At 59.5% G+C, this 26,470-nt stretch overlaps 1 protein-coding gene across 1 annotated transcript; it reads right to left on the bottom strand.

The window, feature by feature from the left end:
* Positions 1-1,653: 1,653 nt before the first annotated feature.
* ALDH4A1 (aldehyde dehydrogenase 4 family member A1) lies at positions 1,654-21,843 on the bottom strand (the record flags this gene model as incomplete). Its single annotated transcript, XM_031027181.2, has 14 exons — positions 1,654-3,903; positions 4,546-4,664; positions 5,384-5,505; positions 6,199-6,351; positions 7,158-7,205; positions 7,380-7,576; positions 9,632-9,705; positions 11,959-12,146; positions 13,223-13,297; positions 13,383-13,532; positions 14,924-15,079; positions 15,852-15,899; positions 21,058-21,150; positions 21,727-21,843. Coding segments are annotated over 14 exons (1,653 nt in total), but the record flags the coding sequence as incomplete, so codon positions are not given.
* Between the last annotated feature and the right edge of the window lie 4,627 nt (positions 21,844-26,470).

The following is a 26,470-nucleotide window of genomic DNA, read 5'->3' on the forward strand; positions in this document are numbered from 1 at the left end:
GAAATGCCAAGTCTGAGGGTGGGAGTGGGGGCCAAGGCTCAGGGAAGGGGGTGGTGGTTAAGACGGGCCTGGAGCCCAGGCCTGCCTGACACCAGGCCTGGCAGGCGGAGATGGGGACCATCTGCTGGTGTACGGGTTACTTCAGCCACCCATGCCTCAGTCTCCCCATCTGTAAGAAGGGAGTAGCAGAGGGGCCTCCAGGGGCTGCGGTGAGGCTCTGAAGACGTGGCACAAGGCCTGGCCCACGGCTGCAGCCACAGAATGTGGCTCCTGACAGACCACACGCAGGAACTGCGCCCGCCGTGGCTTCAGGAAAACGAAGTCACAAGCTTGTGAAGAGGGTGGGTCTCCACCCTGCCTCTTCCTTGAGTCCCCCCCAAACCACCCCCCACGGAGGCTCTGGGTCAGCCTGGAGGCCAGGAGCCGGCACAGGTGGCCCCTCATTTCCCTGGAGCACACGCCCGACTGGTGGCCCGCGGGACACTGGTGGCAGGGACATCCGGCCCCAGTCAAATGGTTCACGCTCCGAGCCCGGACTGGTGGCCGGGCCGCCGACCGCTGCAGGGAAACGAGGAGGCTCCTAGGCCCCTGCGGACACGTGCACTGACAGGGGCGGCCATGCAAAGGGGGCGGGCACCGGGCCCTCAGGAGCCACCAGCCGCAAGTCAGGGCACCAGAGCGGAGGAAGGGAAGGAAGGGCTTGGGGCCCCCTCCCCGCCTCCCCCTCCTCCCCCGGCCCTATAGTTAAAAGGAGGCAAAGGCACCAGGTGGGGGTGGTGCAGTGGAAAAGAAACAGCTAGAAATCATGGACCTGACAGAGCGGCTGGCAAGGAGCACGGGCTGTGGGCACCCAGCCCCGGGTTCAAACTCCGGCCCCCCCTAGGAACCAGCCGCGTGACGTCTACTAGTCCTTCCACAGAAGGCAGGTAACAGCCAGTAAGGTCAATGTCGGCTAGATGAGACCAGATAGATAAAGCTAACTCTGCTGTGTCAATGTGAGCCTGAGCAAGCCACTCCATTTGCTCAAAGACACTAACCGGCCCCACGCACCCCCTCCAAATGCAGCCACCACCTTTCCTGCCTGGGAGCTCCAGCCGGGGCCCTCTGGGGGCGGCCCTTTGTCCCCGAGTGAAGAAGCCCCCTCTGGCACAAATCCCTGGTAGCCCCTGGGGAAGCCAGTTGGGGGCGCTCCAAAGGGCAGAGTCTCCATCCCCTCCCCACAGCTCTGGGATCCTGCCCACCAACAGCCCCGATCAATGAACCCCGGGACAGGGAGGTGTCACGCGGCTAGGATCCCTTTTTACGTCCTTTGGAGGCAGGCCAGGCCAGTTTCCCCTCCACGTTGGCCAGCCCACGTGGACTTCAACCCACAGACTGTGGGCTCAGGCTAACTGGCCGGGGTTGCTCGCCAGCCCCCACCCCCGTCATTTGGCCAGTTGAGGTCTTTCCAAGGCAGGTCAGTGCTGTGTATGGACATCTGGGGGGGAGGACAGCAAATGGGTTTGGGAACCAGAGGCGTGGCTTTATGTCCCAGTGATAGACCATACCCTTGGCAAGCCCCTTCATCCCCTGCACCCGTTTCCTCTTCTGTGAAATGGGAGCACGGCAGCGTGTGACTGTGTGAGAAAACACAGTCCTCCAGAGAAACAGAACCAACAGCATACACAGATTTATTGTAAGGACACTGCTTGCACCATCTTCTAGGCTTGGTTAAGTGCAGAATCAGCGGAGTAGGCCAGCGGGCTGTCAAGACCCAGGGAAGAGTCACAGCTGAGTCCAAAGGCTGTCCATCAGCAGAATCCCTTTTTGCTTGAAGGAGGTCAGTCTTTGTTCCATTGAGGCCTTCAACTGATTGGATGAGGCCCACCCACAGTATGGAGGACAATGGGTTTTACTCGGAGTCCACTGATTTAAATGTCAATCTCATCCAAAAACCACCTTCATAGAAACATCCAGAATGTTTAACTAAATACCTGGGCACCAGCTAAGTTAGCTTAGCTAAGTTTTCACATCAACTTAACCATCACAACACAGTAACAGTGGCTGTTGAAATGTATACGTGGTTAACAAGGTTGAATCATTAATTCTGTACCTGGCATTGTTCTAAACAATTGTATGAACTCATTCAGTCATCACAACAATCAGCGTGCATGTGCATGTGTTTGTGTATTAGTCCCCATCTCACAGATAAAGAGAGAGAAGATCAGGGAGGCTGCACAACTTTCTGAAGGCAGAGAGCCAGGATCTGAACCCATCTGACTCCCGAATTCCCATACCTCCAGCCCATATTCCCCAACATCAGCGTCCACCCTTCCTTCCAACACACCACGGGCTGTGCACTCTTGACGTGAAGGACGTATGAGCAACATATGTCCCACATGTCAGCCTTTGTTTGAAGAAGCTGGCCAGCCCCCACCACCCCCACCAGAAAGACCAGCGATTTGATTAAGTAACAAGTATTTATTAGGACGGCAGCAGAGCGAATCACACCACCACCTCACAGTGTCACACCAGTAGAACAAGGCCCACCTCCAGCGCCTCTCCCCGGCCGACTGCCCTGGCCTCTCCAGGCAGAACTAACGCTCTGCCCCGGCAGCCTGACCCTGGGTCGCGGGCCACAGTGTGCAACCATGGTGCTCGGGGCCAGCCCCACGGGGACCCCTGCTAGTTGTCCTTGACGAAGGGCCAGGACTCTTGGGGCGCCGTAAAAACCGTCCTCCAACGTCACCCCTTATTGATCCTCAGCCCCCTGCAGTCCAATTCGCAGGGGTTCTGAGTGTCCACCAGCTGGCTACGTCGAAGAACAGGCCGCCTAGGGGCAGTCCACACAGAGCCACCTCTGTGCAAAGGAGGGAAGGTTCTATGGGCCATCCTCAGCCCAGGCCAGACGGGAACCCAAGGCCAGCTCTCGGGGCTGGGAGAAGGTGGGAGCAGTCTCCCCGGGCCTGTTCTACCACAGCCTGTGAGGGCCGAGCCCCTGCAGGAAAGCCTGGGCCAACACAGGCGGGGAGGTGCGAGCTGATGGCAAGCTGAGATAGATGGCACAAAGGCCCACCCAGGGTTTTCCAAAACCATAGCCCAAACGGGAAGGCCCACCAAATCCTGCACCTCGCCAGGTAGCTTCTGCCGGCCCCCCAAGCCCACCACATGAAGACTGCCAGGAATCACATGGGCCTCAGGAGAACACAGGTGCCCTGGGGAAAGGCGCACGAGTGTCTAAGGCATATGGTCAGGCCCAGGTACCTGCTGGCCCAGGTGGGCGTGGGCCAACCGCTGGTGAGGAAGGTGGGCAGCCCAGACCAAAGAAGGCCAGGCCAGCTGGTGCCCCCATGCCCCGCAGCCACCCCAGGTCACACCTCATCCTGGAGCCCTGGAGGAGCCAAGGCCAAGGCCAGGAGACTCTGTGGATGCTCAGGTTCGCCAAGGGGCCCAGAGCTGCTTCCCTGTCCTGTAAGGGATCCTGGAAGGCACTCTATTGCCATTCCCCAGGTCCCTAAGCCACTGGGCCACAGCGCAGAAGAAGACAGGTGGAGAACCTGCCAGATAGAAATCTCTAGGACAGCCGCGATAAAGGGGTGGCAGCCCTGTTCCTCCCCAGCACGGTCTCAAATCAGAGCCCGTACCTGCCCCCGAGGGGTGGGACAGGCCAGGATGTAGCCCAGTCAGGGAAAGCGGGCAGTCTTGGCCCTGGAGAGGGCGCCGTCCCACGGGGAGCAGGTCCAAGGGGCTGGAGCGGGACCAGGGCACTGAGGTCAGCCGTCCGGACAGACAGCAGAGGCGCCGGCGGGGCTCACTGCATGTAGGCGTAGCGCCAATCCCCCAGAGGCTCGTGGGTCTCCTTGATGACCTGGGGCGACGTCCACCGCAGGATGTAGTGGGGCCCCCCTGGCTTGTCATTGGTTCCTGTGGAAAAGACAGCTCTGCTTTTCTCTGAAAAGACAGGGCAGCTCCAGGCAGAAGGGAAGGGGTGGGAAGAGCTGACAGACTAACCAGGGCACCAGCACAGGCAATAAGCAGCTCAACAAAAACCGAGTGTGTCCATGAGGCCAGGGTTTCCTGAGCGCGCTCAGGCGGAGGTCAGGTGAGGCAGGACCCACGCTCCCCGGGTCCATGTGCCCCACCTGCCAAGGGGTGTCTGGGAGCACTGTGGAGAGAGCACTGCACTGGGAGCCAGGAGCCCTGGGTTCTGGCCCTGGCTTTGCACCAAGGCAGCTGGGATCTAGGGTGAGTCACTGCCCCACTCTGAGCCTGTTTCCCCATTTGTAAATAGGAGGAGTTGCACTGAGGTGACCCAGAGCACGGTGGTAAAAGGCATGAGCGCTGGAACCAAAATGCCAGCTCTACTACTTCCTAGCCATGTGCCCTTGAGCAAGTCACTCCGGCTCCCTGTGCCTCAGTTTACCCCTCTGTAAAATGGGAAGAAGAACTCTACCTTCCTTAACTCCGGCCCACAGTGTTTGCTATTACTCTTAACACCCTTGACGTGAGGGGTTGAGAGTCTCCTGACAGAACCTGCCTCCCCTCTGGAAAGGAGAACCCACTCACCAGAGGCTCGGGCCCCGCCAAAGGGCTGCTGGCCCACCACGGAGCCAGTGGACTTGTCGTTGACGTAGAAGTTGCCGGCCGTGTTCCTCAGCATCCTTGTGGCCTCCTGGACAACATCCCTACACGGCAGGGCAGCGGTAAGAGGGCAGCCGGCTCACCTGCCCCCAGCCCAGCCCACACCGGCTGCCCGGCTGACGGGGGCCGGGCCACAGGGGCGCTAGACCCCTCGGGCGGGGTCTGAGAGCCTCTGGGCCCCTCCTCCTCTGGGAAGTGGCTAGCATGCCTCCCTCACAGGGCTGCTACAAGAGCGGAACGGGAGGGTGAGGGTCAGGCTGCGTGCACTCAGTGGCCCATCCTGTCCAGTATTCCTGACCCCCCAGGAGCTGGGGGAACCCCCAGACCCCCACCCTGCCCCCAGGTTCCAATCTCATCTCCACCCTCTTAGAGGCAGACGGGGCAGCAGCTAGTCCACAGAGGAAGGAAAAGAAAAGGGTTTAGCATCATGGCGTCCTGGCTCAAATGTGGCCTCTGCAAGATGAGCAGTGAGCCCCTGGCCCCTGAGCCCACTTTTTCTGCTCTGCAGCATGAGGCAATGACCTTGCTGAGCGGGGCTCCATCGGACCCAGGGGAGCTGGTCAAAAGCTCGTAGGCTGCGGCCCCGCCCCTAGAGATCTAGTTCCGCTGCCTCTGTGTCCCCGTGCTTGGGATGCCTCCCTGCCAGTCAGGGCTGAAGAGGGGCAGGGGCGGCATTAGTACTAGGATCCTCGTCCAGGGGGTGGTTGCGGGACAGGGTCGGGCAGGACACCGGGCCAAGAGCGCAAGGGCAGCGGCCACTCACTTATCCTGGGCGAACACTGCCCCCGTGAGGCCGTAGCTGGTGGTGCTGTCGACCAGCCACAGCGTCTCCTTGTACTTGTCATCCGGGTAGACATAGACGGTCAGCACGGGCCCGAAGATCTCCTGAGACAGAAGCCCCAGGGTCAGACCCCACCTGGACCGGAGCCCCAAGGCCTCCCAGTCCCCCTGCTCTGGCCTCTGCCTCTCGCCTGTCCCCCCGCCTCGGTCCACAGCTCAGCACTTGCGAGAAGGCCAGGCACCTCCCGCCGGGCTCCCTCAGGAGAGAGCCACACCCGGTTCCTGCCCCGCCGACCCCATCCCAACCTGGCAGAAGATCCCAGGAGGCTTTCTGGCCCTCGGTGCCAGCCAAACCCACACCCGAGAGCAAGACTCCTGGCAGCAACTGGCACAGGAACTGCCCGGCAATATCACGGTCCCCTTGGCCACCCCTGCACCGTCATCCTGGGCAAGAGCTTTGACCCCTCGGAGCCTCAGTTTCTCATCTGTAAGATGGGAATGCTAACACCCTCTCCTCTCAGCCAAGGGCCCAGCTGTTGCCACAGGCCGTGGAAGTGCTAGGACACCGCCAGGCTCAGCAGTGTCAAGGACAAAGCCCCGGATTTGGGGTCAGGAGGCCTGAGTTCAAGGCCTGGCTCTGCTCTCACTGGGAACGAGACACTCCCTTTCTAGAACCTCACACTCCCATCTGTGAAACGGGGTAGCACCACAAGAAGGAAGCCACACACAAGGGTCCCGTGTGCGCTGTGCTCGGGGGAGAGACTGACGTCTATGTCCCAGGCTGCCCGCCCCGCTCACCTCCTTCATGATAGGCTCCTGAGGGTCCTTGCTCTCGACGATGCAGGGCTCCACGAAGTAGCCCACAGAGTCGTCACACTTGCCCCCGGCCAGGATGGTGAGGCTGGGTGAGGAGCGGGCATGCTCCAGCCACTTCTTGATGCGACCGAACGACTGGGATGGGTGGGAAGGAGGGGGTGTCACAGACCGGCTGGGACGCCATTCTCAGCAGCAGTGCCCCCAACACACTTGTCCCTGAAGGGCTCAAATTCCGGAACAGGGAATGGGGAGAGGGCAAAGCCAGGGTCCGGCTAAGCCATGGCAGAAACAAGGGCAGACACGCACGCCCATTTGAGAGACAGAGAGAAAGAGAGAGAGTGTGTGTGGCAGAACCACAATTATACTTACAGAAACAACACACACGAGTGTACACACAGGCATGTGCACGGCCACGAGCCTTCATGCGTAACATGTTTATATGCACGTCTGTTACACGTACATGTGTGAATGCAGACGGCCATCTATACACATACGAACATACACATGAACACGTGTGCACACACGAGGTGTATCTGTTCATGGCGGAGAAGGCACGGAGGTGTGTATGTGGGCGTGTCTGCTTCCACGGGTGACCCACACACCTGCCTGCACACCCAATCAGTGTGTTCGTGGGCACACGCTCGCACACGTGTTTGGGAGCATGCTGCAGCCCTGCAGGCCTGTCTGCGTGCGCGTGTGGACCTACACTTAGTGGGGGCTTGTCCAGCCTGGGTGCGGGATGCGCGGGAAGCAAGTTGTCTGGTTACATATGATTCTGCCGGTTTCAAAGCGCGGGGTGGGGGCGTCCGTGTGGCCATCGGGCTGCCTTGCCGGAAGCAGTGGGGCCGCGTCGGCCCCAGTCAAGGCCCCCACATCTCCTCCTCCCTCGCCCACCCGGGGCAGGGCCTGGCCCCCCAGGAACGCCTGCTTCTTGCCCGTACCTTGGCATCAATCACGGCGGAGAAGAAGGTCCCAAAATCCTCTGCTGGCTGGAGGCGAGGGAGGCACCAGAAGAACTGGAGTCACCGCAGGCCAGAGACAAAGGGAGCCCCCGCCCCGCACAGCTCCCCCCGACCCCTGCCGCCCCGGCCCGCACACTGCCCAGGAGCCTCCAATCCCATCAGCCACCCGCTGGGCCGCGGCGGGGAGGCCGCGCCACTCACGTCGCCCACTTTGATCCTGCCGTGCTCCTGCAGCAGCCGCCCTTTGATCTGCGGCCACAGCGACCGCGGCACGTACAGGCGGGAGCAGGCTGAGCACTTCTGGCCGCCGTACTCGAAGGCCGAGCGCAGGGTCCCGCTCACCACGCTGTCCACGTCGGCCGAGCGGTGCACGAAGTGGAAGTTCTTCCCCCCACACTCTGCAGGGGAGTGGGGCGTGAGGGGAGCCGGCTTCCCGGCCCACCCGCCGCCCCACCTGCACCTGTGTGCAGGTGTGCGCAGCCCCAGCCCCGGAAGCCAGCGAGCCAGGCCCATCTCCCACCCCACAGCTGGGGAAACTGAGGCTGGGGCAGGGGTGCTCCCATCAAGACAGAAGGACCAGAACCCAAGGCTCCCAGGAGCCAATCCATTCCCAGAAGCAGGCATAGTTTTCTTGGCGCCTTCCTGACCCCCCAACCCGGTGAGAGGAGAGGGAGGGGCTCCACTCTGTGTCGGCTACCAGGGCTGGTCCCTCTTCCTACTCATGGCAGTGAACCACCCCCCTCATTTTCTCAGCCCCTGGGCCCTGGTTTCCTCCCTCCGTGAAACACGAGTGACCAGCAGCTCCCGGTCACAAAGCACTAACCACCTGCCAAACTCTACTCAAAGCACTTCCTGCTTTGTCTCATGAAAGCCCCAAAGCAACCCTGTTATCATCCGCATTTTTAAAGACAAGAAAACAGCGCATGGCTGGCTCAGTCAGAAGAGCGAGCGATTCTTGATCTCTGGATTCTGAGTTCGAGCCGCAGGTGGGCATAGAAATTACTTAAATAAATAAAAACTTAAAAAAAGAAAACACAGAGAGATTAATTCTGGAGGCTGGGAGGTGGTAGAGAAGTGGTGGTCTCCCTCCCTCAGAGCACAGCAGGAAGGGGGCAGAGAACAGAAACCCAGAGACAGCTCGCTGCTCCCACCTTGTAAAGGGTGGACTGGGGTAGAGATGCCACAGTGGCTGAGGGCGCACCTTCCCTGACCCCAAATCAGAGCGCCCACCAGCTCAGGAGTGGATCCAGTCTCCCCGCGGGCCCCACATCATCCACAGGAGCAAGAACCCTGAGCCACCAGCCCCCGCTCTGCGGTTGCTGTGTGATCCTGGACGGCCCTCTCTCTTATGCGCTCAGCCCTCTCCCAAAAAATCTTGGTCCATGGGGGCCTCCGCAAAAATGGGGTTCTATGAGCCACAGAGTTTGGGAAACACTCATCAGTCCTTGCTCCTGAAGATACCTCATGCCTTTAAAAGCATTAAAGGCTCTGGGAAGTCCTGCAGACACGGAATCTGTTTTGCTTCAACACAGCAAATCTCCTTGACCTTGCAGGTGTTTCTTTGTGGGAAACTTAGTAATATTTCAGTAAGCTCCAGCCTTGCTGAGCTCTCGGGCCCCCGTCCGGCCGGCCCCGGCCCCCTACACCACCTACACTGGCCTCATTCCCACCTCGTGGCCTCCGCACCTGCAGGTCCCTCTGCCTCGATCTCGGTAAATAGCCGCCGCCAGACACACGTGGCTATTTACATTCACACTGATTTAAACGAAGCAAAACAAGCCATTCACTTCCTCGGTCACACCAGCTGCCTGTCAAGTGCTCAACAGGCACCCGTGGCCACCGACCACCGGCCACCGGCCCGGACAGCAGACACGGAGCATTTCCATCACCGCGCAAAGCTCTACAGCACAGCGCCGGGGCCCGCACGGTTCTGCCTCCCAGGTCTTTGCGAGGCTGACTGGCTTCCTCCCTGCATCCAGGTCTCAGCTCAAAGGCTCCTTCCTTGAGGAGAGAGCCACTCGACCGGCCACCCTAGATCACCCACTGCGCCCGGTCCCGGGGCCTCTGCATGCCTCCTTTCTCTCGTGGATTCTGCACATCATCCGTGTGCCCACTGTCTGCCTCCTTCTACTGAACGCAAGTTCCTGAGGGCTGGGTCTGCGTCTCTCGCCATCAAGGCATCCCTGGTGCCCAGGAAGTGCCTACGTAGCTGTTTAATATTTTATTTGCTGAATGAAGAATGAATGAATGAATGAACGAACAACTGCACATTCTAGGGCACAAGCCCCAGGATCTAGCAGAGCTGAGACTCCGCCCCTAAGGCCTCTCACTGCTCAGCTCCTGCAGGGCTACCCCCCTCTATGGGGGCATCACCTCTGCCTCTTCCTCTTCCATGACAGTCAGGAAGGGGTCCCCGGGGGCCACAGGGAGGGCGCCGGGAGAGGGACCCTTACCTCCGGCCAGGCGTGGGAAGGTGCGGAACCGGTCCAGGTTCTGGGCCACCTGCTTCCACAGGTGTTTGAAGGTGCTGAAAGCAGAGGACAGGGCAAGGATTAGGAAGTGAGGATCAGGCCCCTGGGACAGTGAGGGTCCTGGGGGGTGGGGAGGAGGCCCTACTAGAGGAAGGGGCCCCAAAGCCCAGCAGGTGGGGGCAGAGGTCATAGCGAGGCCTGGAGGGCGGGAATGGAGTAGGTGGGGGCAGCTGGAGACAGGCTACATTCGGGACTCGTGGGGAGGGAGCAAAGGTAGGCTTGGTGGCAAGATGATGCAGACAAGGCCAGGGGTCCCGACTCTGACACTCACGGCCATGTGACCTTGCACTCATCACTCAACCTCAAATTGTGCACCTCATCTGGGAACTGCAGAGAACATTCCCACCTGGCAGAGCTGTTCTGTGATCGCTCTAATGGGAGTCAAGTGCTTAGGTTGGTGCCAGACACGCTGCAGGTGCCTGGTAGGGGACAGACGCGGCCATGTCTGAGAGGGGCGCCCCCAGCCCAGCGCCCCGGCTCCGGCGGCCAAATCAAGGAGGGTCCTGGGAGAGGGAGTGCAGGCCCCCACCTCCTTCCCAAGCTCCGAGTGTGACCAACCTCAGCACCACAAAACAATAAAAATGCTAATCACCAGGGAGCCTGCGACACAGTAGCTAATACTAATTTATGACTTTCCTACCTTTAAGCCCGCTGCTCATCAGAGCATGGCAAATGGGGGCCAGGCCCGCTCCGCCCGCTAATAGGCAAGGACCCGTGGGGCCTGCGCTGGCAGAGTGGGCCTTTCTGGAAAATGGTCCTCCTCAGCAATTCTAATGCCTCCATCACACCCGGCAAATCCTGGGAAGGGGGGTAGGAGAGCCTGAGGCCGGGCGAGGGAGACTGGAAGCCACGGCAGGTGTCCCCAGGGACACCAGGAAGGACCCCCTAGTGCAGACCCCGACCTTTCCACTCAGATGACCGTGAGGCACCTCACAAAGTGACCAGCAGGTGACTTGTCATGTCCACCCACGCCTTCCAGGTGCCCCTCTGCCCAGAGCCTAGACTTTCCCACGGACCCCCGCCCCATCCACTGATCCAATCCCACGGACACGTGATCGCGCCTCCCTGCCACCTGCTCTCTTGAATCCACTCCCACCGTCGACCCTGGTTCAGGCCTCTGCTGTCCCCTCCTGGACGTGGACAGCCTCCTCACCGCTCTCCTGCTTCTGGCCACTGGTGACTTGTCCACAAAGCAGCCAGAGTGGCCATCCGGGACAGAGGCTGCGAATGCAGGGGCCCCCACGGCGCCAGACCAGGAAAGAAGGACCAGGTACGCAGAGGCCCAGCGCCTGTGAGGCTGCCAAGGATCGAAGAGCACTCCATCCCCACATCTAGCCAGGGGTGCCCCGTGGACACGCAGGCCCAGAGGGGCAGGTTCTCAAAAGCAGCCTGAGATCTCAAAAAGATTTTTGCATGAAACCGTCCCAACTGTACAAGGAGCCAAAGTAGAGCCACTTGCCAGGTTCAACTAGAGAACGACCATCTGCAGCCTCTGTTTGAAATAAAGCTGCTTCATGCACACCCTGGGTATAAAACCTTCTGTGGCTCCCAGTCACCTTCCGGATAAAGTCTAGACACCTCTGTGGGCTCATAGGGTCTTACAGTCACGGGACTAAACTCCCCAAGAACCAGGACTTGTCCACACGTTCACTGGACACATACACCTGCTCATTACTGAATAAACGAGCAGTCACGATCGAACCGTTTCCTGCCCACATGCTTACCTCGGTCCCAGCACCCCACACTCCAGCCCCACAGAACCACCCCCAGCTCCCCGAGCACAGAGCTTTAGCCTCGAGGCCCTGCACGTGTTGCTCCCTCTCCCACAGCACTCTCCCTACCCCCTCTTTGCTTGGCTATCTCCTCTGCCTAGATACCACCTCTTGCAAGAAGCCTTCCTGACTCTCCTCCAATTCATTCCAGGCTCCCTTGTGCCCTTCCCAGTGACAGAGGTGGCATCAACATTGACATCACCGAATGTCTGTAGGCTGCTTCGAGCCTGTGAAGTTCTTCCTCTTAACCCACTGGAGCCTCACAATTACTCTGCGAGGCAGGGACCATATTCCTGTTGAGCAGGTCAAGAAATGAAGGCTCAGAGAGGTGAAGTGGGCCACCCATGGCCACACAGTGAGTCAGTGGGTATGGTCAGTGCCTGACCTCCGGCTCCTACAGAGGTCATGAGGCGGTCGCCTGGGGAATGTCCCCATGCCACCTGGCCCACCCCACCCCACCCCACCCCAGGGGCTTACGGCACGCTGCCTGTGAAGTTGATACCGCAGAGGTGTTCCGAGCTGGTGACAGTGTCGCCAAATGTGGGCCCATCGGCTGGCACAAACTGGATGATGTTGGGGGGCAGGCCCGCCTCCCGGAGGATGCGGTAGACGGCATAGCTGGCCAGCATGGCCGTGTCGCTGGGCTTCCACAGGACCACGTTGCCCTGCCCAGGAGGCACGGTGATGACTCACAAGGCCAGGGGTCACCACCTGACTGCCCCCCTCCCTCATCCTGAAGCACAGCCATCCCTCACGTGGAGCCACCAGGCCCCCCAGGAGGCCGGGATGTCCCCACTACTCCAGGTGTCGGGCACTGTGCTCTAAAAACCCTCGCCAGTGGGACCACACCCTGCCCCCACTGCTCCCACACTCTGGCCACGGCCCCCTTCTTCTGGAAGCCTGTACCAACTGGTCCTGCCAGCGCCCCTCGGGCAGGTCTGTTCTGGGTGTTTCCACGTCGCTGCGCACTCACTGAGCATGGCCGGCGAGGGCTCACGGGCCTGTCTCTGCACATGTCCTGGCTGAGGACACGTGGGCACCTGGGTATGAGCGTGTCTATCTGTGCACAGATGCATAAGGACAGCCCTGGGCAGGAGCATCCCTGAGATCAGCCAGCCGCCCCGTGTGGGGCCCAGGCCCCCACCACCTGCCAGCCTTCCTCCTGGTGCCCCACGAGCCACCCAGGCCCTCTAAGGGCAGGGCTGCATCACCCCCTTCGGCGGGAGCTCATGAGGATGGCGGCCACCCTCTCCCTGACAAGGGCAGAGGAGCCAGGGACTTGGAAGCTAAGCCCGCACCCTTACTGTGTGGTCGTTTCCTAGACCTGACAGATCTCTGGCAGGGCACACAGTAGGCGCTGGAAAGCGATCTGCCACCACCATCAACATTCCCTGCACACGAAGCCCGCACCAGGCCAGACGTGTCCCATGCACGTGTCCCACACACAGCTTCACTTGCTCCCCACAACCCTGTACCCTGGGCTTTCCTAGATTTCCACTTCGAGGAGGAGGAAGAAACCGCCTCAGAAGTTTGGGGGCTTGCCTGGGGATCCCCCAGCACGGGGCAGAGCTGGGATCCAAACCAGTCTCGGATCCCAAAGCCTTTCCGGCAGGGGGAGCCCACACTGCCTCTGCCTTTCGGGGTGGCTGTCGTCTGCGGAGGCAGGAATGAGAGGCCCCGCCCGCCCCCGCCTGATCTCACCACCAAGGTCATCCTCTTACCATCAAGGTCATCCTCTTACCATCAAGGCCGGCGCCCCCGCCAGGTTGCCGCCGATCGCCGTGAAGTTAAAGGGGGAGATGGCCGCCACGAAGCCCTGGGGAAGGGGGAGGGGGAGGTGGTGAGGCCAAGCTCGAGGCTTCCTCCTGCAGGCTCCTGGCCACCCCGCCGCCAGTGGGTACCTCCAGTCCCCGGTACACGACGCTGTTGGTGCTCGGCGGCACGCTGAGGGGCTGCTGCCCCTCTAGCTCCACGGCAAACTTGGCATTGAACCGGAAGAAGTCGATGAGCTCAGCCGCCGCGTCGATCTCCGCCTGGATCACCGTCTTACCCTGTGCCGACAGCCAGACGGTCAGCGGCGACAGACGCGCCTCCCGCCAGCACTTTTCCAACACTGACCGTGTGCCCACGGTGACATGGTGCCCACGGTGCTGGTGGCTCCGTCCCCCCAGGTGAGCAGGTGCCCCCACTAGGGGCGTTTGGAGCAAGAAGCAGGAGGCCTGACAACAGCAAACCCGTTCCTCCCGACAGACTTAAGGGCCGGGGAGGGCCTCTGGGCTGCAAGAATGGGGCTTCTCCGGATCAGGGCAGCCCCTCCTTGGCACACAGGGTCACTGGTGGTGGTCACCCTGCTTGGGACCTGGAGCCACAGCAGCTAAGATGCTCTGGCCCTGGCTCTGTGAAGCCACCACGCCTCCTACAAGCTCCTGACTCTTTAGTCCAATAAGGCACCTTAATCTGGCCGTCGAGTGTGTGTGTGGCTCCCCCGGGACGTGCGGAGCCCACGACCACCCCAAGGGCCGCTGAGAATCAGGAGACCCTTGGCCAGTAAGGAGGTGTCATACCACCTCCGTGCAGCAGAGGGGGCCCTCACTACAGGACAGGGAGCTGGCCTGGCCCAGGACGAGGGCCTAAGGCTCCCTCCCCAGGGAGGGCGAAATTAACCCTTTCTCCCTGGGCTCCCTTCCCCACTTGGGGCTGCTGGTGCCACTCCCTGACTCTTCATGCACTCAGTCGAAAAAGCTTCTCTGACTCCAGGGAGATGTGCTGCAAGGCCCAGGAAGACGGAGAACAGCTAACTCGATTATTTTCTCCAAAAAGCTTGTAGAGAGGTGACAAACACACAGGAACTCATTAGACCCAATACGATCTGAGCTGTAACTGGCAAACGAACAGCATGCTACAGGAGCATAGGGGCGGGACGAATCCTCTTGGACAGAGAAGATTCTGGAAGCCTCACAGAGGAGGTGATATCTGGGCTGGAGCTCGAAGGGAAGAGTTCACAGGACAGAGAAGAGAGAGTGAGCATTCCAGGCAGGGCCACCGGGCAGAAGACGGGCAGGGAGATGGGATGCCTGCACTGTCCAGGGATCCTGCTAAATCCAGACTGGTGACCTCATGGGCAGAGCAGCCGGCGAGCTGGACACGGGCCGGAAACAGAGGGCCCTGAGTGCTGGGCACAGGACTTGGGACATGACTGTCGGTGAGAGAGAGACCCTGGCGGTTTGTAAGCCTGGAGTGACCTGCTGGAGGTGTCAGAGAGCCCACCCTGAGGGCTGCGGAGGTCTGACTGAGCCTGGAGGACGGCACGGGGCCTAAGTCTCCAGCACACAGAGCACGTCCTGGCACCCAGAAGCAGCCCAGCTGATGGCTGCCATTTTGGATGGAGTGGGACAGCCTCCCTCCCCCAACTCCCACCCCACTGCGCCCACGGGTACCTCACCTGTCCCACCATGGTCTTGGCAAGGACCTCTGCCCTGCGTGGCCCGCTCAGCATGTCCGCCGCCTTCAGGAAGATCTGGGCCCGGTCTGCAACAGGCTTCAGGTCCCACTCTTTCCTGGCGGCCAACGCGGCCTCAATGGCTTTGTTGAGTAGGGCCTAATGAAGAGGAAAAGGTTCAGGGCTGTCTCCCACAGCGGGAAAGGCCCCAGGGGAATGGGCAAGGGAGACTGGAGACCACCCTCCATCCAGGGACCCGTGGCTCCCTTAGCTCCAGTGCTCTCCCCCCCCAACACAGTGGCAAATACAGTGTCCCATCACCTGCCGGCCCAACCCAGGCCCCGAGCCTGTCTGAGGGACCTGCCAGGTAGGTCTGCATGCCAGGGACTTGGCAGCAAGTCCCTCAGCTGTTAAACCAGCTCTGCTTTTTCTTTTGGTCTCATCAGAGCCTCACCTTCCTCCTGGGGCCCCCAAACCCACCCGCTAGAGCCGCCAGCCCTCAAGGTCAAGTGCCTGGCCAGAACCACAGCCTGAGTCATTCACCTGCTGCCAGCATGCCCTCGCTGCCCCATGAGCCAGCTCCTAGACCCCCTGCCACAGGGCACCCCAACCCCTCTCGCTGCCCCTCCATGAAGCCGATCCTCTGTTTGCCTTCTTATCCATGGTGTTTCCGATGTCCCTGACTCAGCCTTGCAGAATCTACTCCCCTTGGAAACCTGGCTGCCTCGCGGCCATAGGCATGTCGGGGGATGTCAGCCTTGGCCCACGCAGCTCTCATCTGCCTCAAATGAAGCCCCGGCCGGCCCAGCCTCGTGAAAGACTCCACCCCCCACGGCCAGGGAGGGAAGCAGCGACTGACATCCGCCTCCATGCCAGCAGCCAGTGGGGAACAGAGGGCCAGCACCCCTACCCGAAGTCGCCAGGGCCTCACCTTGTCTGCATAGCAGAACTTGGCCACCTTGTGTCCATGGTTGAAGGGCTGCAAGATGAGAGAAGAGCGAGGTCACTGCCAGCAGGGAGGTGCCAGGACAGGTGGGGACGTGGCCAGGCTCAGAGCTCGCCTTCCGGACAAGAGTCCTCAGCACACTCGCCCTCTCCCCTCCAATCCCCACATCCATCTGTCTGACCAAGGGTTACGGAGCACCTGCTGTTCGGTAAGACCACTCCTGCTCTGGAAGGTTCACGGTCCCGGAGAAAAGCATGGATCGCAGTCTTTGAGGGAAAGTGTGGACTTCGTGGTCAGACACGGCTTCACATCCCAGCCCCGCCACCTACTAGCTGGGGGCCGAAGGGAAGTAAGCTCCCCTTTCCAAGTCCCCCCCTGTGGGAAATGGGGACGCCCTGCCTCACAGCACGCGGACAAGGCCCAAGTGGGCTCACAGGGGAACATGCTGCCAGACCCCGTGTGGCTCGCGGCTGTGGCTCAGGCCTGGGCGCTGTCCCCCCACGAGGCCCCCAACGATGCACTGCAGTTGAGACCCGCTCAGGATTTCCGCTGTCCCGAGTGCGTGGGGGACAGACCAACCGCTTCTCCAGCCCCCGGCTCGGGACCCACACAGACTCATGGGAAAGGGAAGACCCTCCACAAACATTTGCAAAAAGAACCCGGCAGCGCCAGATGCCAGCGTGAGCTTTAATAAAGCGAGGAGAAACTTCACGTCTTTCCAGCACACTTGTTGGTACTCTTGCCACCTAGTAGTCTGCCAACGGGCTGTGTGGGGCTTTCCTGTGGAACGTGGCAGCCACTAGCCACACGTGCCCGCTGACATGTCAACCCCGTTCCTCGGCTGCACCGGCACAGTCCATGTGCTGGATGACCACGCGTGGCCCGTGGCTGCCATAGTGGGACAGCGTGTGGATACTGATCAGCATAACTGCAGAAAGTTCTACTGGGCAGTGCTGGTCTAGGGTTCAGGAGAAAGTGGCCCTCTCCCCCCTCATTTCAACCCCCAGCAGAGTCACCCGTATCCTGTCCACATCTGAGACTGGCCTGTGATGCTCAGGGGCTGAGGCGGCACCCCGGGGCCAGGCCCTTCGACTCAGCCCCCGTGGACCGCAGCTCCCCCATGCCAGCAGCCACGTGCCGGCCACTGCCTCCCACGCCTGGGCTCCCCCAGTTACCACATGACCAAGTCAGAGAGGCACCGCGGGCCATGAGAATGGGAAGTGCCTGCCCAGAGGGTGACCAGAAGAACCCTAGCTGGCAGCTGGGACAGCGCTGAGGGGCCGGGTGAACTGAGTGATCATAGGCTGTGCTCCCAGGACTGCGGGTGTCAGGCCCTCTGGTCGCTGATCCAGTAGTGGGGGCTCCAGGACACCCCCTGTGGGCAACTCCTTCCCGGGGCATCCTCAGAACCCTCGGAGCTGGGGGTTGAGGGTCCTCACCCTTACCCTGCATGCACCTGCTCAGGGTTCCATCTGGACAGAGCCTGAATGTGCCTCCCCCACCTGCAAAAGGGCCAACCCTTTACTCTCCCCCAAATTACAGATCTAGGAGTTTGCTAGTCCAGCCAAAGTGTAGGTCAGTTCCTGGCTCAATGACCCTGAGCACGTGGCTTCTTAGGCTAATGTCATCACAGGGCTTAGCCCACTGTTAACCCCTAAACCCCCTTCTGGAGAAATCCATCAGGAATCACGGAAGATGCTGTGTGAACTCCTCAGGACCTTCCTTGCCTGTGGGCAGGACTCAGTTATGGGCTGGGCAGTGTGGCCATCTGGCGAGTGAGGGACACCACAGAAAACCCACCCTACACCTGCAGGAGAAAGCCTCCTGCCATCACGGTCAATGGCTTCCAGAGGTTTGAAACACAGATGGGTCTGCCCCTCGTGCTTTTTTGGATGAACCAGCTGCAGGCTCTGAGGGAAACAGGACTGTTTCTGTCACAGCTGACGCCTGCTCAGCGGCGTGCATGCGGGCACCAAGTACTTGGCACGGATCAATCCGTTCACCCCGACAACAACCCTATGCACCACGACTGCTACCCCCATTTTACAAACGAGAAGACTGAGGCACAGGGAGGTCAGCCAGCGGGCAAGAAGGGGAACCTTTTACACACAGGGGCCTCCGTAATGGAGACTCGGGTGGCCTGCAGCGGGGCCTCAGGAAGACTCAAGGAGCCCGGCCTAAAAACTGAGGCTTCTCTCGTCCTCTCTCCTCCTCTTTGAGGCGGCACCCCGCACCTTTCAAGAGACCCACTGTGGTCGTGTGTCTCAGAGGTGGAAGGTATCCTCCCCGTAGCTTCCAGCCCCTCAAAGCGAGATGTCTGTTGCCAGTTCTAAGTTCTAGGGCCGTAAATCCAACCGGCCCAGCTGCGGTCAGGTGCCCACTTCGGGGCCAAGGAGTGGAGGCCCACGGTTTCGAAGGCGGCCACCACCCACCACCATGGGGGCAGGTGGGGAGCTCACAGATGTGGGCAGACCCTCCAGAGAGGTGCGCTGCGCTTCCCCACCTGGGGCTGCCATTCCCCGGGCTTTGTTCCGGCTCTTTCACGGCCCGCTGCCTCCCGGCTCCTCGCCTGGCTCTCTCCCCACCTTCCCGCCCAACTCCCCAGCCACCCAGGAGTCCCATACCCCCACGGGTCTAAGTCTGGACTCACAGGTGCTGGCAAGCCCTCACCTCTTCACTCTGCTGTCCTGAAATTAGAAAGCATTCTCTCGTAACGAGCAACAGGGCTCTTCTGCAAAGTCTGGCCCTCCTTAACCCCCTCCAGTGACTCCCCAGAACTCATGGAATAGGTTCCCTAAGCACAGGTGGTAAGAACCTCAGGAAGTCACGTCCGCCCACCCCTCTGCCCTGAATCCTCCACCCCACTGGCTTCCTCTCTGCTGTGCAGCTCACTGAGCCTCTTCCCAGCTCGAGACTCAGCCCGAGGACCGAGCAGCCCTCTGCCTGGCAGCGAACCCCCACCCACCCTCATCCTCGGGCTTTGACTCAGAGGTCACCCCTCCATGGAGCCCTCCAACCACCCTACCTGATGTGGCCCCCGCGTCCCCAGCACAGTGCCCGTGCCTTCCCCTGTCCCTCACCCGCTGGAACTCCAGTTTCTTTCTTTGTTGACCCAGGACCACCTGCTCTCCAGCAGGGCAGCTCCAAGAGGGCAGAGCCCGCCGTCTGCCCTGGGCCTGGGCCCGAGAGGCGTGGCTGGCTGGCTGCGTTTTATTATCCTGACTTACACATGCCCTGCTAGAAAGAAGAGCTGGCGTCTCTTCGAGCTTCAAACAGGTTTCTGGGTGACACTGCCACAGAGGAAAGCACCTGGCTCACACACCATGGCTTTCATTTTGCAACTGGTTGCTGGATACAAAGCCAGAAGCTGCACGTAAATGCATCTGCACGGGGTCTCAAAACATGTGTGTGTGTGTGCGCACACACACGCACACACTTTTCTTTTTCCATAGCTGAGGTGGGTATTTGCTTCAAGCCTTTCTGGGCTACAAGTGTCGTGGCCACGCCGGGGACAAGAAGGGGTGGGGTGAGTCCTCTGCCTGGGGCTCAGGCTCCCTGACGGGCCAGCTGCAAACGTCCACTCAGCCACGAGTCCTGGTCAAGATCCCCAACTCTCACAAAAGCAGGTCCCTCCCACCCTCGAACTGACGGGGGGGGGGGCACAGGAGCAGGTGACAACCTCTTAACTGTCACAGACCACCGGCCTCTGGCTCACTGTCCCGGGTCTAGCAAAAGCCCGGCCGAGGGAAACGCGCGGGCAGGGTGCCTGAGGGACATGCAGGCCGGCCACTGCCCAGCTGGGGCCAGAGAGGCAAGAGCCGTGAGTGCACAGAGCTGGCGTCATGCACTAGGGGTGGTGGGGACCACTGCCCCCACCTCCGAGCTGCCCACGGACGTGTTCCAGCCACACGGTGCCTTGTGGCCGTGCCAGCCTGGTGCGGCTGCGTCACCCCACCTTCCAGACGAGCCAGACATTTGAATGTGCAGGGGAAATCTCCCCCTCGTTAGGTTTGGAAACAAAGCTGCCGGTGTCCATTCGTACCCTGAACTCCAGACGGAAGAGCTCCCCTAGCAGCAGACACGGACCTGCAGGGTGACCCCCGGCATCCCCAGGCGTTGGGCTTTGTGGATGTCCTTGGCCTGCATGCAGTGACAGTGCGCAAAAGGTGCCCTCTGTGCATGAGCCGAGACTCCTGTGTGGACGCTGCTCATCACATCACTGCGTCCTTCTGACACCCTCGGGAGACGTTTCTCTCTGGGGCCGCTATGGGGAAGGGCTGTGCTTCTCCCATCATGCAGCTGGAATTTATTTCAAGAACACTCTGACTAGTGTAAGTAATATGTTCGCTTCCCTGCGGTCACCGGGAGGCATGAAGGCAAGTCTGGGCTGTCTCCAGCACGTAGGGCTCCACGGTTCTCATCCCGGGACCAGAAGGCCACAGCAAGACGATCCTACTGCACTGTATGAGTTAATATGCTGTTTCCAAATCCTTCCTAGAAAATCCACTGAATCAAAATCAATGGGATGTGGTTCTGGAGAACCAGGATTAATCATCCCTAGTCCAGATCTAACTGTGCCATCCTGGGCGGGCCATTTAATATCTCCGAGCCTGTCCCTTGATCTGTAAAATGGGCAGCGAACTCCCCGCTCTTCCTCCCTCAAAGAGGAGTGGCAAGGACCGAAAGAGGAGCCCATGCAGACGGCACAGGGCCTCTCAGATGTATCTGCGGATGGAGCATGGCTCCAGCTGGAGGGCTTCTAGGAGGAGGCCCGGCCACGTCCTAGGTGCTCACCTCAGATGAGCTTATCTTCCACTAGAGCAGCCGTTCCAAAATAGAGGCCAGGGCTTTGGAGACTGTCCTCTCTTTGGAAGGATTATCTTTAATTCTGACATTCTGTCCTTTCTTCCCACCCTCTAGGTGGCCAGTGGGTCCATTTTCTAAAGAAAAGGCAAAGCTGTGGCAGGCCCTGTTTTAATTCCCTCCTGGCAGGCGTGAAGTCGGCATCTTTTATGATGATACCCCTAAGACTACTTCTGGAAGTTTTATATTGGCGCACAGAATTCAAAAGCAGGGAACAGACTATAAACCCCTCTGGAGGCAGAGACCCATGTGACAAGCTGATCTGTTACCTGAGAGATGGACCCCAGGTTCGGGGAGAAACCGAGCCCTGCCGGCCCACTGGACTCACCGACACCTGATACTGCACGTCTGACGTCCACACCTCTTCGTCCCCCACCACACATGGAACGGCTTCCGTCCGGCCCTTTAGGTCCTTCAAGGCCTACAGAGGGGACAACAGGGTGGATGGGTACTTCCTCCCGCCTCTCTGCTCCCCCTAAGACCCCGGTGCGGGGCCTGCAAACACAGATGCCCAGGCGGGAACAGAAATACGAAGGGGCCGGGCTCTAAGGTCAGAGAGCATCTGCTCTGCCCAGGGGGCAGCAGGACTCAGCCCCTGTCCGCTGTCACTTCCTGTCTTGACGGAAGGGGAGGCCAGGGTTGCCAGGTCCTCCCATCGTAGACAGAAAACTGTATCTGAAATGTACGTGACATCTCACAATTTTTAAAATACTGGCAATTAACAGGACAATGTTTTTAAGCAGAAAACGTCTGTGGGTTTACAACCCCCGACCTGGACGGAGCCCTAGAGTGGCCCGCCTTGCCCCCCTGCTGCCCCCAGCCTCTCCGTCCTCCAGACACACGCCTGTCCCAGACCCGGTTTCCTTCCAAGGCTGGGGGCAGGCGCAACAAGGGGTGATGGCTGTAGGCAGGGAGAGGCATCCTGGGTGGGGGGGCTGCTGAAGGCTGTCCTCGCTCCGTGCCCTACCCCCACTGGGTGCCCCCACCGGCCCATTACCTTCTGTAGCGCATCTCGCTCGGGGCTGCCCTGCGTGAATGCTAAGACCGGCTCATTGACCACCTTCAGGGAGGCCGTGTGCTTCCACCACAGCCTGGGGTACAAGGGCAGGGAAGAGAGGCAGACAGGTCAGTGGTGGCCACAACCAGATCCGGCCCCTCTATCTCCACCAGGGTGGGGAGGGGGTGGGGGGGGTGTTCTGTGTTGGCCCAGAATCCTGAAATCCAGAGCAAGTATAGAACTGGGGGGCAAGAACTGGCCCTGGGGTCCAAAATCCAAGTTCCAGGCCCAGACCTGACACTGTGCATCCTCGGGCATGTGACCTGCCTCCGCTGGGCCAGTCTCTACATCGACTAAGTGAGAACCACCATACAAACCCACAGGGCCATTTTAAGTTTAAATTCAATCAATGCAAAACCACTTCTAAGCGTTTTGTACATGGAGAGGGTGACTCTCCCTTTCCTTCCCCACAATGCAGCCCTTATCCCAAGGGCCCTGAGTTACTGCTTTCTCTGGGCTGAAAGGGCAACCTGTTCCAGAACTCAGTCTGATCAGAATGGGACCCAGCTGGGATTCCCTTGGCACCAAGAGCTGAGCTCCGGGTGGGCAAGAACATCCAGGATATGGGCCAGGACCTTGGAGGAGTGCCCTGAGCTCAGCTCGCAGCCACGGGGAGGGCGGCTTTCAGGGTTCAGGGTCCAATTCCAGGGTCCTGAGTTTCAAGAACTCCTCCTCCTCCCAGAGACCTCGCTCAGTCTTGAACCTATGACCTCACTGACTGGTGACCACTGGTGACCACCGACCCTAACATGTCTGAGGATGGCGAGGTGGGGGGACAGGTGGGTAAGAGCCAAGGCTTGAGATCATTCATTCCTGAACTGCGGCCCCAGCTGGGGGGGTCCTCCAGGCCTCAGTGTCACTTGGGCTGTGAGTGTTGGGGGTCCTTTTTATTCTTTGTCCCTGGGAATGGGTCTGGAGGCTCACGGACCAAAGGCCTGGAGGAAGGACATGAAACCAGGGGCCATGAGGACTGGTCCTTCATTCATTCTACAAGGTTCCTGGGCACCCTCTATGCCTGACACTGCTCTAAACACTGGAGACAGCAGTGACCATGGCAGCAAGGCCTCGGATGCATGGGCTGCAGGATTTCCTTTTCCTTCCGGTGCCCGTGGCTCTGGGTCAGGCCGCTTGGAAGAATGAAGAGGTAGACCAGCGTGGTAGGCAGCAAAGCAAAGTTAATTGAGTGACAGCAAAGTGATAGTACAAAGCTCCCGAGGAGGGAGGGGACGGAGAGGGTTGCCACCAGTTTCTAAGTCTAGGGGTTTTTATGGGCTTGTGCGTGGGCTGTTTTACTGTGATCAATCCTCCCTGAGCCTATCATCCAATCGGTTTTTGGTCATCTACCTATCACAGTGGGAAAGGATGGAGGACTCCCTCTAGGGTGGTGCAAAATCCTTTTAAGGGTGGGGCGCCTTGTTCCTACCTGCCTTTCTTCCAACTGTACTTCATCACAAGCAGCTCACCTCCAATGGGGACCATGGGCAAGAAACAGGTGAGGACAGAGGGGATGTGAGAACGAGTTAGGGGAAGGGTAGGGCTGCTCCAGCCTAGGTGATCAGGGAGGGCCTCCCAGGGGAGGCGTCCTCTGAGCGCCATCTGGGATCTCAGAAGGACTGGAAAGAACATTCCGGGCACAGAGGAGAGCAAGTACAAAGGCCCAGAGCAGGAAGTGTGACAGGAAGCGCTGAAAGGGGCCCGGGCAGTCCAGGAGGGAGGAGGGCAGGGCCCGGTTGCCCAAGATTTTGCCTAACGGCTCTAAGTGAGCTGGGCCTTCTCCCTCCTCCCCCACCCCACCCCCCAGGCAGCACCCACCCCACGCTAGGAGGCAGGTCACATTCCTCAGGCCCCGCCCTTCCCCTAACCAAGGGCAGAAACGTGGGGTGAGGCCAGCCTCCCACCAGCCCTTCCCTTGGGTTACTCTGAAGAGCCTCCCTTGGGTTACTCTGAAGAGCCGAGGAGACAGTCACACAAAGCTACAGGTACATCCCATAAATTCAAGTCTACACTGACCCCCCACACACACCTATAGTGGGGGAGGAACAGAGAGGCTGGAAAACTCCAGCCGCCACAAGCCTCCACACGTCAGGAAAACGGGGGTGGCGTGTGCCCTCAGGGCCCTCTGGAAGGTTCCAGCAGCAGCATCCCACCACCAATCAATCAGCTATAGCCAGGAGGGTGCCGCTGAGGAGGAGTGTGGGCTGGGAGCCTGGAGGTGCGTGCCCCAACCCCAGCCTGGACCCCGGCTCGAAGGGCGTGCAGAAAGCCCAGCTCCAGAAGCAGACATCTGTGGGACCGAAACCCCCACGCGCTCCAAGAGACATCAGCCCATTATTAGAAACTCAGCAGGTCTCAGATTCCCCACCTGAAAAATGGGGGTGGTACTGTGTGCCCTGCAGGGGCACTGTGAGGTTAAAAGTGCTTGCCCTTCCTCACCCCTCCTGCTCTGTACTTCTAAGAAAATTGTCTTCGGGGCGCCTGGGTGGCTCAGTTGGTTAAGCGACTGCCTTCGGCTCGGGTCATGATCCTGGAGTCCCGGGATCGAGTCCCACATCGGGCTCCCTGCTCAGCAGGGAGTCTGCTTCTCCCTCTGACCCTCCTCCCTCTCATGCTCTCTGTCTCTCATTCTCTCTCTCTCAAATAAATAAATAAAATCTTAAAAAAAAAATGATTTAAAAAAAATTGTCTTCGTAGATTGTCTCATATATGTGTATATATATGTACACGTATATATGCAAACACACATGCAGAATGTTACCGCACCAGGCCAGGTGTTCAGCGGCAAAATGGTTCTCAGACACCCCCAAGGTCACAACAATCAGGGGCTAGCCTGGACACTCAACAGATAGTGCTGGAATAAACTTAGCACCACATTCCACCCAGCTTAAAATGCAGTAGCTACCAGCCCTCCTGAACCTGTTCCCTCCCAGGCAGTGTCAGAAGCAGAAATCCTGCAGGCCTCTCTCTACCCTTCCCAGGGCAGAGGCCCACTGTGACCACAGGATCACATTCCCCCCTGGCTTCCCCTCTGCCTGGAAAGTCTCCAAGCCCCGGCCCAGCTGCCCATCAGTCCAAATGTGGGGAACAGAATTCAAAGATCAGCCTCAGTCAAAACTGGAGCCAAAAATAATCCAAGGACACTTGACAAAACCAATCCCCCCCCCCCCCGCCTTTTATTTTGGCTCATGGGCCATTCGGGATTAACATGAGCACCCTTCCCTTGGCTCTGGGGAAGGCAGAGAAGAATCACTCACAGAACCTGGAGCCTCTGTGAGGATCTGCGAGGCCCTTCCAGGCAGGACTGCATTCCTCACTCATCAGCAGCAATCTCAAGGGCACAGAGACAACTCAGATACGGGCAATGAAACCTGCCTACTCAGGGGCTTCTCCTCTCTTCTACAACAAAAAATTGGAATCCTTACTGAGGCCTCCAGGCTCATTTCCCATCATCCCTCCACACTGCCCACTTCGTCTGCCGCCATCCAGCCACCTGGGTCTTTCTGGAGCCCTCTGTGCTGGGGACGCTACCCTCCAGCGCCTGGACGGGCCATATCGGGTCATCTCAGAGCCCACGCTCTGGTCACAGCACCACCAACAGTGCTCTGGCTGTCCGTGGCTCCAGCCAGGCCATCAGCCACCCCCGTTGCCCCCCATCCCGCCACTCCCCATGGACACCCGCCTGGCACACGGGATTTTGGAGAAATACCTTTTAAAACAAAGAATATACTGATAAACCTTTTATCAGACTCATCAAGAAAAAAAAAGGGGGGGGGGCAGGAGAGAAAAACAATGAACACCCAAAGTGTTGTGGAAGCAGCACCAGGCCCCCTAGTGCCTGGGGTCAGGGGTGACCAAGGCCAAGGAGAGGAGGAGAAAGGAAACTACCCTTGCTTCACTGAGCTTCCACACTTTCTCAGCTGTTATTTGGGACCTGATAAGGCCAATCCTCCTTATCCGAGATAAGGGGCGGTGAGCGGTGAGCGGTGAGCAGAGAGAAAGTGCAGGGGGGGCCAGGGCAGGACCAGAAGGGTGGGGCATCAGGCCCAGGCTGAGCTGTTTCCACTTTATTGCCCTCGAAACATCAAGGAATATTTATTAAGCACTTACAACATGCCTGGCACTGCGCGAAGTGATTATCTCCCGAATGCAGCTACGAATGCATGAGGAAGGGGCCAGGATTACTACTGTTATGATTATTATTACAGATGAGAAAACTACTTCTGAGACCCGGTGCTCATGCATGGCTCCGGGACACCACTCCCCACAGAGCAGCACACAAACCCAGGGCTTCCTCACTCAGGAGCCTCCCACAACGGCAGAAGCACCTGTCACCTATCAGAGGCCCCTGAGCAACAGGACTGAGGGGACAGGCTCGTCCTCCTCTCGGCCCAGCTAGGGCCTCCTCCTTCCCAGCATTTCCCAGTTCACGAAAGAGATGGGCAGCGGCTTGCTGTCCATGGGCACTGACAGCTCGTGCCAGGAAAGGAAAGGTGGGGGTGGGGTAAGAAACTGCAAAGATGGGGCTCCTGGGTGGCTCGGTTGGTTAAGCAGCTGCCTTTGGCTCAGATCATGATCCTGGAGTCCCTGGATCGAGTCCTGCATCGGGCTCCCTGCTCGGCAGGGAGTCTGTTTCTCCCTCTGACCCTCCCCCCTCTCTCTCATTCTCTCTCTCTCAAATAAATGGATA

Source organism: Leptonychotes weddellii, chromosome 4, assembly GCF_054177405.1.
Source record: "Leptonychotes weddellii isolate Sample4059 chromosome 4, ASM5417740v2, whole genome shotgun sequence".
NCBI classification, from domain to species: domain Eukaryota; kingdom Metazoa; phylum Chordata; class Mammalia; order Carnivora; family Phocidae; genus Leptonychotes; species Leptonychotes weddellii.